Here is a 13,475-nt window from a genome sequence, read left to right on the forward strand (position 1 = left end):
GGGCCTGTAGACCTGCAACTTGGCATGGAACGTATCTGCTACTCATGTTTGCACAGGCTGACCTCACCAGCAGGACAGGCACCTCTGGAGCAGGTGAAGTCATGCATAGTCATGGGCTCGTTTTCAGCTAGTTGGTGGGTAGGAGCTGATGCCTGCACTATGTAGACTTACCTGTAAGTGCTAAGGTTATCCTTGTTGAGCTATGACACCTTTATAGAAGTCACAAACAAAACACAATTTGTTCATGAAACTCAAGAGCCAGGATCGCTGACAGTGTCAGAGACTTTGGCAGGAAAGTTCAAGTGAATGTGTTTTGGGGTTCTTGTCTGGATTTGCTGTGCAGCACAGATCACCAAAGGTTCTAAGCATCCAAACTGAGCGCATCTGACCTGGTGGTGCAAGTCTCTCATCAGGTACAAGGTAATGTATTCAGTACCGTATAATCCACAGCTTTGTTATAATTTAAAGTTCTGTGTTGTTCCTCTTGACTTGTAACTGTTTCTGATGAGTTGATATACAAGTTGTCCTACATGAGCTGCTACACGTCTGCTGGTTTGTTACAGGTGCCGCTCTGTGACCTAAGTGATTCTAAATCTGCTAAAAGATTCTGTTAATTGCCCAGATTTTCATGGAGCTGCAGTAGACTGGTACTTTGACAGGTTCTTCCCTTTCCTTCCAATAGAGTGAGAACTTTTCCAGGCAGGTCAGTTATCAGACAAGGAGGAATGGCGATTGTTGGACCAGGTTATCATTTCCTTTTCTGCAGTAAGGGACCCTGTCATAGCCGTCATTTGTGCTGAGAGTTCTTCCTGTGGTTTGTGTAGGCAGTTATCCTTTCCTCTAGCTGTCTCTATAGCTTTTTTGGCATTGGCAAAATCTTCAAAACTTTGTCCCCTTATAAAGGTTTTGTCATTCCATCATCTCTGTATAGCCTGATCCACTCATCTACAGAGCATTGACTCATCCTTTTTGCTTTATCTGGCTTTTGTGGTGTATATGATATCAACTTGCATAACCTTATACACACTTGCTTTCCTTTTTGTGGCAACAGAATCTCTTCTAACGATACCGAAGGGATATTATTGTAAAGCTTTCTTCTGCTAATATGGCACAGCAGCTCATGATTGCTGTCAGGGTTTTTGTCAAGCCAGATATTTGCAGCATCTTGCCACAAATGAATATATGCTTGAGAGCTTGAGGCAGAAAGAGCTTTGACGTTAAGATAACCTCTTAGTGAACTTCCCTGGAAAATCTAGTTAGGGTTTGAACATTTGTCAGATATCAGTGGATTCTGTGATCAATAACTCTCTTTTCTAGAGATGTTTGGAAGGACTTTGATTTCCTACACCTGAAGCATCAATCTTTTAGTTATTCTTTAAGGTTTGGACATTCTTTTTGTATATGTGTGTTTCTTGAAGGTAATTCTTTGCTGCCAGACAGTTTTTTCTGACCCTGACCGTTTTTTCTCTGGAAGTAAAGTTCGGTTACTTCTTTACTTTAAGAAGAAAATTTCCTATGGAGACTGGAAAAGGGATTCTCCATGTGATTTCAGGGTCATACATTCATTTAGTCTTCTGTCATGTCCCAGCTGCTAAAAAAGAGGACTTGTTAAAAATCTAGGTTCTGTAGTAATAGCTTTGAATTTCTGTGGATTAGACCTTGAGCTACAGAATGGGTAATGAACAGAATGTGTAAGCTTGAGCCTTCTGGTCTTCAGTATCTGTATCAGAAAGAGAGATGTTGTCACTTGTGACTGGGCAGGATACTGTCTGTTTCATACTCCACAGATGCAAGAGTTCCATTCTTGCTGGTATGCCCAGTGACAAGCATGGGCAAGTTATGAATGCTCCATCCCTGGCGGTGTTCAAGGCCAGGTTGGACAGAGCCTTGGGTGTCATGGTTTAGTGTGATGTGTCCCTGCCCATGGCAGGGGGTTGGAACTGGATGATCTTAAGGTCCTTTCCAACCCTGACTATTCTATGATTCTGTGATTCTTTTTTATGGTCCTCATAGATGGAAGGACCATAAAACCTTGGTCCTTGCTAACTGCAGATGAAGCCTTCCAGTGTGTGTCACCTGTTGTATGAATCAAGTCCCTGAGAAATGGAGCAATTATTACGAGAGAGGGTGACATGTTGATATGTTGCTGTTTGAGTGGCTTCCTACTATGTGTGCTTGTCAGGGGTGACAAGTGGCTGGACTCTGTATTTCCTCAGAACAGTAATCTGAAGAAGTCTCCTGTATCTGTGGAAAGCTTTAACTCTGTCATCAGGGTGTCCAGCCCTAGAAATGTTACTCATCTTGGTTTACCATCAAAACCAGGTAACAAAACAGAGCACTTTTGGGTTTCTGTAGCAAGAAAGCTGCATGTCTCAGGAGTTACAAAGATAATCGGAATTCTCTGCAAAGGCTACAAAATACTACTTTATTCTTCTTCCTTTATTATTCTGATAATTCTATTTTTCTCTAGTCTTTGCTAAGCCAAGAAAAAAGGAAGAGGAAAACATTAGGAAAAAGAATGGTTTTTGTTTTTCTGACATGTCATATGGCCAGAGCTCTTTGCTTTTTATTCCAGAGCTTGATTTTACAAATTTTATTAACCAAAAACCCCCAATCAACCAACAAACAAAAGTCCCAACCCAAAGCACTACACTTTGTAAATGGAAATGCCCTTAGCAAATGGAAATGCAAACATCAAGAGGCAAAGATGACACAATGTAGCATCAGGCAGCTCCATCATGTAATAATGAACTTTACCATCCAGTCACTCTAAAACAAGGAGAGATCCGGGAAGGTCTCCACAACATGAACATGTGAGATGACTGTACAAGTCTTTTTGGGATGAGGAGCAGTCCAACTCAATTTTGTTAATCCTTCATTTGGAGCTGTAATGAATTGTTTAATTCAAACTATAATATGAATCTTTACGGATTCTCTTAAGCCTCTAACTTCTAACAAAAATGATAATTAATTTTAATTTTAATAGGTTTTTTTAATGAGAGACTTGGAAAGAATGTTTGAATGTTTGCATTTTTAATAGTGAATTTGATTTTAGAGTACATGAGATCAGACCTTTGAGGAAAAAAAAGGCAGAGGGAGATTTAAAATGGCCAAGTTTTAGTGTCACCTTTTGCTAATTGAACGTTTCCAGTGATCCTTAATAGCTGTTTGGTCTCAAATAGCAATTCTTCAGTGTCTGGAACAGAAAACTGGATGGTAAACTCGAAACAGAAAGGTATTTCTTATCCTTACTTTAAATGCAGCAGCATATTTAATTAGGGAAGTGAGATACCTTGGTCCAATTCTAGCTGCCTTCTGGTACCTTGTAGTCACATCTGATGTGGTTCATAGAGCACTTGCATTCTTCTGCATTGGAGTCTGAGGTTATGATGCTCTGTTTAAATATTTAAAATATAAGTTTTGGATCATAAGAGAAAGAACTGGTTGGGTTTTCTTTACACATAAGGCTGTCAGTCCCTCCTTTTTTCCATTGCAGTGAATGAATTAACTGAGAGATGGATAATATATGTATGGAGAGAGGGGGCTGTTACAGTCCTACATTGACTTTGTTTAGAAGTGGGAAATAAATGAGACTTTCTTTTTAATTCTTAATCAAGTGAGCTCCACTGAGCTCTCTGAACTTCCCTAGAAATCCACTTAATACTAGCTTGGGTGTAGTTTTGTATGGAGGAGTTTCTTTTTTAGCTAATTGGGTTGGAAAAGAGTCTGTAGTTGGGCTGGGGAGACAAAGCTGAGAGAGAAGCTCCATCTCCCTTATTAAAGACCTCAGCAAGGCTGGGGAGGTGTGAAGTGTGGAGTCAAAACTACCTTTCTGCTGGTGAACTTCTGCACTGGAGTTTCAGTAACAAACTTCATGATCTTTTTTACACCTTTTCTGAAATCCCCCATATATTAACAAGGTAGAATTTCAAGCAGGTAAAACATCTTTTATCATTGTACCCGGGCTAAGGTTTAGGCTAGGCTAGTCTGCTGTTTCTTTATGTCTTTATGTTTGTATGTAGCCCATTAAATGTGCCCAGCAATTTGTATCAGTGGTAGCCCCTAACTTAAAGACATATTTGAAACTGTATAAAGTGATAATAACACTGTATCAAATATGAAGGCAGTATAAAAGAGCTACTTAAATAGGAACATTTATGAATGTAGCTTTGGAAGAATTACTTCTTTATTACGACTTTGATACTTGAGGGAAGGATCAGACTTCCCAGAGTTACAAATCTCACAGGTTAGTGCTCGGAGTCAGGGTTTGAATTACAAATGATTGTTTTGTCTGGCTGCTGCCAAAAATTGAACTTTCTTGGTGTGTTTTCTAAAGCTCACATTAATATGCTTTTCAACTGTCTGTTTCAGCAGTTGTGCTATGTTAATGTGTAGGCATGTTCTAATTTTGCATGTAGCTCGGGGAGAATGTTTCATTGTTCAGGCATTGTGCTTGCACTCCAGGGGTAGTCAACCTGCACTCTGTGGTTATAGCCATTCTTTTTTCCCTGTTCCCATTCATGTTTTGGCAAGCAAAACATGCTGACAGTAGTGGTGTCCCAAGGGGTGTTTGTGCTGTTGCAGGACTCTGTCATGAAGTGTGGACCTGTTCTTGAGCCTGATGCTTTGTATTGAGCTGGAGACTGAACCAGGAACAGGTAGTGTAGAGCTGTGTGTCAGTGCCTGGTGCTATAGAGGTTCTCATATACAAGTAAGCTGCTTTGGGCTGGCTCTTTCAGGTAACTTAGGTTACTTTTGCACTGAGAGAGAAGTTTAAAAACCAAACACCCCCCTGTCCCCAAACCCCAAACTAGAGTTAGCATCACTTTTGTTGCTTCTGGAAAGAAAAAAAGTGTATAACTCATTGAAGAATTAGGATGGTACATTATCCCTAGAATATCCTCGGGAACCCGCAAAATGGTGAACTTTAAGGAAAAAGTTTCTTATGGGATGTCAGTATAATTCTGTGATGTTTAAGAGCTTCTGAAAGCACAAGCATGTATAGTGGCATTGGGCCTTTTCAGTTGCTAGGAACTATATGGTAATCAACAAGCCTTAATATTTGCACAGGCTTGAAACCAGCTCCTCTAATCAGACTTCCACTGTACTGATATTTTCAGTTATAATGATATTGAAGATTTCCACTGATTCAGTGTTTAACTTCTTCAGCTGATTATTCTGGGGGATGACAAAGGTGGGTAACATGAGTTCATTTCCCAGGATTTTATGTTTGCATATTGGAAGAAGATGCCAAGTTCTGTTTGTGCAGGAATGAGCTGGATGTAGTAGCAGGTCACTTTCTAGTCCTTAAACTATTCAATTTATCTGCTTTTGGTCAGTAGCCCCATCCCCATAGTGTGAGGCTGATAGTGAGAAAGTAGTGATGGTTCTGATGAGCAGCTGACAGAATCAAGCTCTGTATTCACAGTTGATGTATGGTGTACGTCTCTGCTGTTTTAATGAAAGTGCTTCTCCCTATGTAAGTTACAGGAGAAAAAAAACCTTTGAGGAATGGTTTGGAAAAGGGCTTTTTCTGGACTTGGCAGCTAAACTAAGGGTACTTATTTCTACAGTCTGCAGGATTAAAATAAGCTTTCACCACTCCCCCTATCCTACAGAAAACCAGTTTGAGAATATTTGTTTCTAGATATAACTGTTGCCCATAGCACATCACGGTCCCACCTTAACGCTTCTAAATAAATCCCAATGGAAAGTCACGGGTGTGACATAAACTACTTCAGTGTCTCTGGGTGACTCTGCTTCATTAAAAGAGAGATAATGCAGAGATTGTAAGGAAGAAATTAGGGATGAATCAACTAATGTAATCTCGTTTTCTTTTGAACTCATTTGTGTAGAAAGCAGTATGTGAATTCTTGCAGTTTAATGCTAATGTTCAAACAGTCCAAGACGACTGTTGAAGGCATCATCTGTAAATGTTTCAGCTCTTCATCTGAAAAGGAAAGCAAATAAAAACTTGATTCTTTTGTAGTCATGCTCTGAGATGGTGTAGAACAGATCTCCAGGTATTGTTGGGGCTTTTTATGCGCTGAATAACACTTAAGAAAATCTTTCTGATTCCAGTAGTGCCTTTTGATTTTCCATGGTGAAGTTTCCTCCTGTAGTTTGTTGCTCAGAAAGGCTAATTTTGAGTGCTTAGTGAATTTCCTTAGTGATTTTTTCAGAGCTCGTGAGGTCCTGCGTCTCTCACGGACTCACTGAGGCATGCTGGATGAAAGCGCTTCATGTGCCTTCAAGAAAGAGAGGCTATCATCTGAAAATCTGCCTGTTAAAAATCTGCTTCTCTATAGCTGCCCAGTGGGGTTAAATGTATTGATCTGAGTGACTGAGCAGGGAATGACTGCCTCATTTCCCTCTCCATTTTATTTTTCTTTTGGGGTGTAACATGGCATGATGCAGTCTGTTGCAGATGCACATGAGAGGGATTATGATTTTCTAGCCACTTTCATTACTAAATTTGTTATGGGAAATTAATTTAGAACTTAGATAATTGTGTTCCTGTTTATGGTGAAGCCTATGTTTGATTATATCCTCCCTTTAAAGACAGACTAATGGGCATCTTGCCTAATGGCAAGACTTTCCTCTATTTGCAGTGTTTCATAAACCAAGTTACTTAGTAAAGAGCAGGTAGGATTTTTACATGGTTGCTAAGTTTAACTTCCAGTCACGTGGAATTTTTTGATTGGGGTGAATACAACTCATGTTCTGATGTGCGCTATAGTGAGATAGAGTATTTCTGTAATTAAGCTATTCTATACAAAATATGATGATGCAGCTGGGTATTTTGCTTTTATTCTAAATCCCTGTTATTAGCTTTGTAATCCTTTAACGCTATATCAGCTCCATGAGTATCCAACTTGGATAAAAAAAGCTGCAAGAAGAGGGTTTTCATATTTGAGAAGGATGTGTGTTTCTTGACCAGTTTCTTTATTAACAGGCATGGTCCTTGTGCGTAGTGAGAATGGGCAGTTGCTGATGATCCCTCAACAAGCCTTGGCACAGATGCAAGCACAGGCACATGCCCAGTCTCAGCCTCAAAATACTATGACTCCTCGTCCTGCTACACCTACCAGTGCTCCTCCAGTGCAGATATCCACAGTGCAGGTCAGTGCAGTCATTTGTAGTGTTAAGAATGGTAAGTTTTTTTTTCCTGTAAAGAATACACCCGAAAGGAAGGCAAGATGTTAGTGATTTGAAGAAACCATTGATCAAACTGGTGCTATCCAGGCTTTTTTTCCACGTGGCATAAGCATTGCATTTTGTTCCTAATTCTGTTACAGTTTGTCTGTTATTCATCAGAACTGTTTCTACCTAACTGAATTGCATTAAGTTCAAACCCACTTGATATAAAGACTGTTCAAGACCATATATGGTTAATGTGTATAACTCTTTTCCCCAAAGAATCATTATTCTTTATAAGACTATAAAAGAAAATAGTAGATATGGGTAAATGTACACTGAGATCATCACAATTGCATGAAGTTCAGGACTAAAAATCCTTCTCTCAGTTTTATAGTGGTCCAGATGTGTTCTTTTGTATCTGTAATAATGGCAACTAGCCAGAGACAAAATGCTAGATAAGGTAGATTAGACTTAAATATAGGAACTAATGTGTTTGGCTTTTTTATCTGTTCTCCAGGCTCCAGGAACGCCAATTATTGCACGACAAGTGACACCGACTACCATTATCAAGCAAGTGTCTCAGGCTCAAACAACAGTGCAACCCACAACAACGCTACAGCGTCCTCCAGTTGTGCAAGTGAGTTTGCAGAGAAGTAATGTATCCATGAGAGACCTCAGTTGTTAAGATTAGCTGAAAACCTGCTTGAGACTGCCAGAAATACAGGAAATACAATTGCTAAGTGCAATGAAACAAGTTATCTTCTCACTTACCCTTTCTAAACCATTTGCAGATCTCAATTTACTGTATCTTTTAGATATACGATCATTTTTATCACTAACATTTATTATTTCATACTATACATATATGCATACATATTTAAAGATGTCCTGTTATTAGTTCCTATAATCACAAAAATGACTAAAATGAAATAACTTTATGCTTTCTGCCTCAAGAAAGTGGCACTGGTTCCCTGTAGTCCTCTGAATTGTGGAGCAAAATGTACAGTTACAACTAGTGTGCACTGGTAGCCACAAGTCAAGTGGCACAAGTTTAAAACGGTGCAGAAGTGTGAAATTCTCCACATGGCTTCCAGGCAACAGTGATACAATATGATTGCTGTCGCCTAATTGTTTTCATTGTGCTTTCTTCATCCTTTGAGTAGACAGGATTAGAGAGTTTTAATTTAAAACATGCAGGTTTTGCTGTGCATCCAGTTAACCCTTTTCCCCTCAGAGAGCCTTTGCCTATGCCAGTGATCTTTCTAGAGTTAAGAGTTCATTTACCTGAGTTGTCTCAATTTGCACTGCTGTTATACTGCACAAAAGGAAATCATTCCATCTGCATAGTTTGTGCTGTAATGAGCATACCATGGACTTCATTTATCCTGATTTCAGTAAATGAGACAAATCAAATCCTTGCTTCCTTTTCTGCCTCCCAAAATACCAACACAAGTTTGCTTTGGCAGTGCTGCAGCCTCTTTTCTTGTGCACCTTTATAGAAAGAGCAAGTTTACAAATGAGCTGTAAAAATTCTGAGTTAACTTTAGCTTGCTGAGAATCACTGCCCCTCTGGTAGGGTTGTCATTAGCGATTAGACTGTGGTGATGTCCATGAATGAACTGTGTGCATGGAAAAGCTCTTGGTTGGAGTGGTGATTTTTTTAAAAGTGTTATTCCTACCTTGAATTACTGATCTGTGTACAAACGTAGAAAAACATTTAGTCCCATTGTTCATGAAAAAGATCTTGGTTAAGACCTGAGCTGCTGTGTCTCTTGGGCTCTTGATACAAATTCCTCCCTTTGGAGTGTAAGGGAACAGGTGAAAACAAAGCTATTGCATTCACAGAAACTTAGTGCTCATTTTAATTGTTTGAAACCACAGTGTGTGAGGGTATGTGCATGGTATTACTTTGCCATTTTACTCAGTAACCAAAAATCGTGGAGCTCTTAATCAACTTTCAGGATTTCAGTTTCACTGTGTAGTGTTTAGTGCCATCTGGTGGCTCTTTCCTTCCACTGCAAGATGAGTAACTTTTTATAGCAGCTGTGAGTGTTCTACTGTCCTGGGGCTCAGTTTTCTGTTTGGCTCATGAAAACAGCGTTTGGTGTGCTCCAAGTAAAAGATTGTTATGTTTGTATTCTCTGCAGCCTCAGATTGTTCTGGGTGGTACTGCACAAACAACTACATTGGGGACAGCAACAGCTGTACAAACTGCAACTCCTCAGAGAACTGTGCAAGGAACGACGGCGACCTCCACTGCAGCCACAGTAAGTTACTGAGTGCATTTGGGATCTTCCTTCGTTCATTCACATATACATATGTGCATGTGCCATTTATAAAATACACGGTGTTTCCTGGCTTCATTAAGAATCATAATTTTCTTAAATTTTGATAACAAAAAAATATACAATGCATGTATATATGAAGCAAAATGATAATTTCAGTCTGATTTTGTCTGAAGTGGTGGGGGACACAAATCTATAAATAATACTCTGCAGTTATGAACTAGAGAAGGACTTTATTTCTCAGAGTACCTAGTCAGATCAGGGGTTATAAAGTGTTTCTCTTCCCTTCTCTGACTGTTTCCTTTTCCTCCTGTAATAGGAAACTATGGAAAATGTGAAGAAATGTAAAAACTTTCTGTCCACGTTAATAAAACTGGCCTCATCTGGAAAACAGTCTTCAGAGACCGCAGCTAATGTGAAAGAATTGGTACAGAACCTGCTGGTAAGGAAAGTTCTTTAAAAGCTGAAAGAACAGTATCTGAGAGAAATCAAATTGAAACTTTGCTGCTTCTGAATTAAAATATATGCATGGGTTTTCCTTTAAGCTTGTAAATGACACATTACTGCTCATATTAATGCATGAGAATGTGAGTTAAATTGTAGTGTGGGTAATGTAAATGCTATAATGCAGTAGCTGAGTGTAGGAAATCACAAGCTTGTACAAAAAAAGTAGTGTTATCTGAAGCTAATGTAAAAACCTGACATAATTAATATTTATAGAATGAGTACTAGTATTGCTTAACCTAGTTGTTAGCAACCTTTAAGTCAAGGTAGATCTGTGTGTTCCAGATGTGAAAACCTCTAGTTATCATGTAAAACAAGACCAGCATTTGAAGTCTATCTTCCCATCAGGCATATACATTTGGTTTTGTGAGAGACATCTCCCTTTTGTGGGAGAAAAGGCCAGTTTGTGCCTGGTGGGCACACTTTAGCCATTTGAAATAGAGGAGCTATAGTACATCTGGAAAAGAGAACATCAAGGATGGGGTTGCCCACAGCAACTGCTGGCTGATTGCAGGTCATGTGAAGTATTCTTGCCGGTTCCACCTGGCTTTTGATCTATGGATAGGACATTCTTGTAATGGTGACAATTGAAGATGTTTCTTAAATTGACTGGAAGACAGGAAGGAGAAAAGGAAAGATGGGACTGCAGGTCTTAACTGGTTGAAATTTGTAGTAAAAATAGTTACTACCATAAAGCTATTGTCCCTCATTGATTTTAGTTACCAATAAAGCCACTTATTTACAATAAATTAAGTCTAATCTTTTGTGTGTGTTGAATATTGTAAAAGTTAATTTCTACAAGTTCATTCATTTGGGTTTTCTGCTTTGAAGGATGGAAAAATTGAAGCAGAAGACTTCACCAGTAGGCTGTACAGAGAACTTAATTCTTCACCTCAACCTTACCTTGTGCCTTTCCTGAAGGTAATTTGTCTTCACTAGTCTTTATATAGTTTTGTGCTTATGTATCAGCAGCAGTGAGCACAAACACATCTTTTATCAGTATAGATGGAATTCCAAAGTGGTGTAAATGGAAGTTTTAAGCTGTGCCTGGTTAGACTTTTGCTCCCTTAAAATATATTTCTGTCTCTTGGTTCCAAGAGTTTGTTAGTATGGCTCATGGGCACAGTCAATAATGTAATTTCTACCATAGTGTCACATCATAGCTCTTTTGAGAGATGACTTTTATAAGCAGTTTCTTCCCATAGCACCGAACCTGCGAATTGATTTATTATCCTCTTTTTAGTTCTGGAAAAAAAACCAAGGGATTGAATGATACAGAAAACTACCTTCTGGGCAAATTCTAACTGTTTTGCCTGTGCTGTATATCTGTTTGAAAGATAAACAGGAAATATGTCACCTCTCAATAATAAATCCCATTCGTCATAAATTTTATGGTAATTTGACCCATTTTAGAATAAACATTACTTTGACATTTACAGTCTGAAAATGAGAGGAAGTACAACAGCACTGTATGGTAGGAGCATAACTCTGCTGGACTGATGTATGATTAAGGGATATAGCTTTAGATGTGTGTTCACATTTGCGAGTTCTTGAATGCTAGTTCAACCTTGAACTCTTCATGAGGACAAAAATTTAGGATTAAAACACTCAAGCAAATTGTTTCTTTTCCTCTTTTCAGAGGAGTTTACCTGCCTTGAGACAGTTAACACCAGACTCTGCAGCTTTCATCCAACAAAGCCAACAGCAGCAGCCAACAACGCAAGCAACGATAGCAACGATTCCATCTGCAGCAGTGCTGCTCAGCTCCTCAGTTCAGCGCACAGCAGGGAAGGCAACTGCAACTGTAACAAGTACTCTCCAACAACCTGTCATCAGCCTAACTCAGCCTACACAAGTTGGTGTCAGTAAACAGGGGCAGTCTGCGCCACTGGTATGTGAGCTGAAGTGTATCATCTGTTATTGCATGTGGGTTTTGTGCCTTCTTTGCCTTAAATGGGTGGTTTTACTCAATCAGAGATCTTGAACTTCATCAGAGAAGCCAAGGAAAAAAAGAAATTAATTTAAAATCCATTCTTAATTAAAGTACTATATTATTTCCTATTTTAGCATGAAATATTGACAGATTCTTTCAATCACTGCCTGTCCATGAGAGAGCAGTGTTCTGGAGGACACTTCATTTCCTATTCCATAAGTCTAACAACAGATTACGTCAGAAGAGGAGAAAAGAGTTTCTCGGGCCTGGATATAAAACAGATAAGAACAGTATAATGTGCAGCACCTTTTTACCTTTCTCATAACGAAGCAGTGTCTAGGATGTGTATTAATTAATATACATTATTAAATTACTAGGTGCTTTTTGCTACTTAGTATTTCAGTGTTCCATGTAGAACGTTCAGCATTCATCTGAGCTGCTCTGTCCAGAAATTTCATATAAAAAGGAGAAATCTTTTCAATCCATGAATATTTTTTTGCTTACCTTGAGAGAAAACCTAGTGATTATACTGCTCTTACTGCCTTTATAACCTAGTTATTATAGAAAGAGGTTAGGAACAGAGGGAGGGAATAAAAACTGAATGTTCATTGGTGCTGGATTTACAAAATAGCTTGGCCTTTAACTCTGCAAGTATTTCTTTTGCTACTATTTCATATATTTATAGAAATGGAGCTTGCAAAATAGGCAGTGTTGGTAGATTATTTTACAGTAGTTTGAAAGTAAGTTTCTGACAACTAGTTGAGGTCAGAAGATGAGTTTGCATAAATTGCTCTGACTAGCATTGTAATGTAACTGAGCTCCGGTTCAGAAGTGGTATGACTACAGTTGCCTGAGAGTCTAACCTAACAATCCAGTAGTACAAGGTTACAGGGCTACAACTTATGCTGATTCTGGATAAAACAGTATATGTAGAGCCAGCTGTATTATCTTTATTATCTCTCTTAGTTCTGGGGTTTGTTCAGGCAGATCCAGTTTGCCTCTAAAACCACGTGTAGAAAGTGTTAACTGGACCTTTGTGATTATAAGTTTTTCTTTTTTATAGGTTACTTCTTTTTTTGTATCACAAAAAGTGGAATATTAGTTTTCCTATAAAGTATAATTTAGATAAACTTTTCAGTACCTTAAAACACGCTGTTTCTAGATCAATGAACAGATGCATTAAGCTCACGACTCACAAGTCTGATTGTTAAGGTTTGTTCTTACCACCTGATTATTAGCCTTAGTTATTACTCAGATTGCTTACCATTCTTTTTCCTTATTAATTATTTGCAGGTTATCCAACAGTCTCAAAAAGCAGGGGCATTGATAAGGCCTCCACAGGTAACGCTGACACAGACACCAATGGTAGCACTGCGGCAACCACATAGTCGTATTATGCTCACTACTCCTCAAATTCAACTGAATCAACTTCAGACAGGTAGGAGGTTAAGATACTCGGTAGTATATGCTAGATTTGATATTATTCACTGAAGGCTGGTTTATGAATGTCAGTGCCTAAGTGCCTTGTAGCTGTGTGATGGCTGTTGTACTGCTGCTAAAATCTTCAGAGCTTCGTGCCATAGTGGCTGGGGATACAAATCTGGGAAGGCAGC

At 38.9% G+C, this 13,475-nt stretch overlaps 1 protein-coding gene across 1 annotated transcript in view; it reads left to right on the plus strand.

Annotated features, from left to right (window-relative positions):
* TAF4 (TATA-box binding protein associated factor 4) overlaps window positions 1-13,475 on the plus strand; it is a 35,872-nt gene that overhangs the window by 13,953 nt on the left and 8,444 nt on the right. The window contains exons 3-9 of the mRNA XM_065691534.1: window positions 6,956-7,122; window positions 7,658-7,777; window positions 9,288-9,407; window positions 9,745-9,867; window positions 10,761-10,850; window positions 11,569-11,820; window positions 13,156-13,300. Of these exons, the coding sequence (XP_065547606.1) occupies window positions 6,956-7,122; window positions 7,658-7,777; window positions 9,288-9,407; window positions 9,745-9,867; window positions 10,761-10,850; window positions 11,569-11,820; window positions 13,156-13,300 (1,017 nt within the window). The remainder of the gene's footprint in view (window positions 1-6,955; window positions 7,123-7,657; window positions 7,778-9,287; window positions 9,408-9,744; window positions 9,868-10,760; window positions 10,851-11,568; window positions 11,821-13,155; window positions 13,301-13,475) is intronic.

This window comes from Lathamus discolor, chromosome 11, assembly GCF_037157495.1.
Source record: "Lathamus discolor isolate bLatDis1 chromosome 11, bLatDis1.hap1, whole genome shotgun sequence".
NCBI lineage: Eukaryota > Metazoa > Chordata > Aves > Psittaciformes > Psittacidae > Lathamus > Lathamus discolor.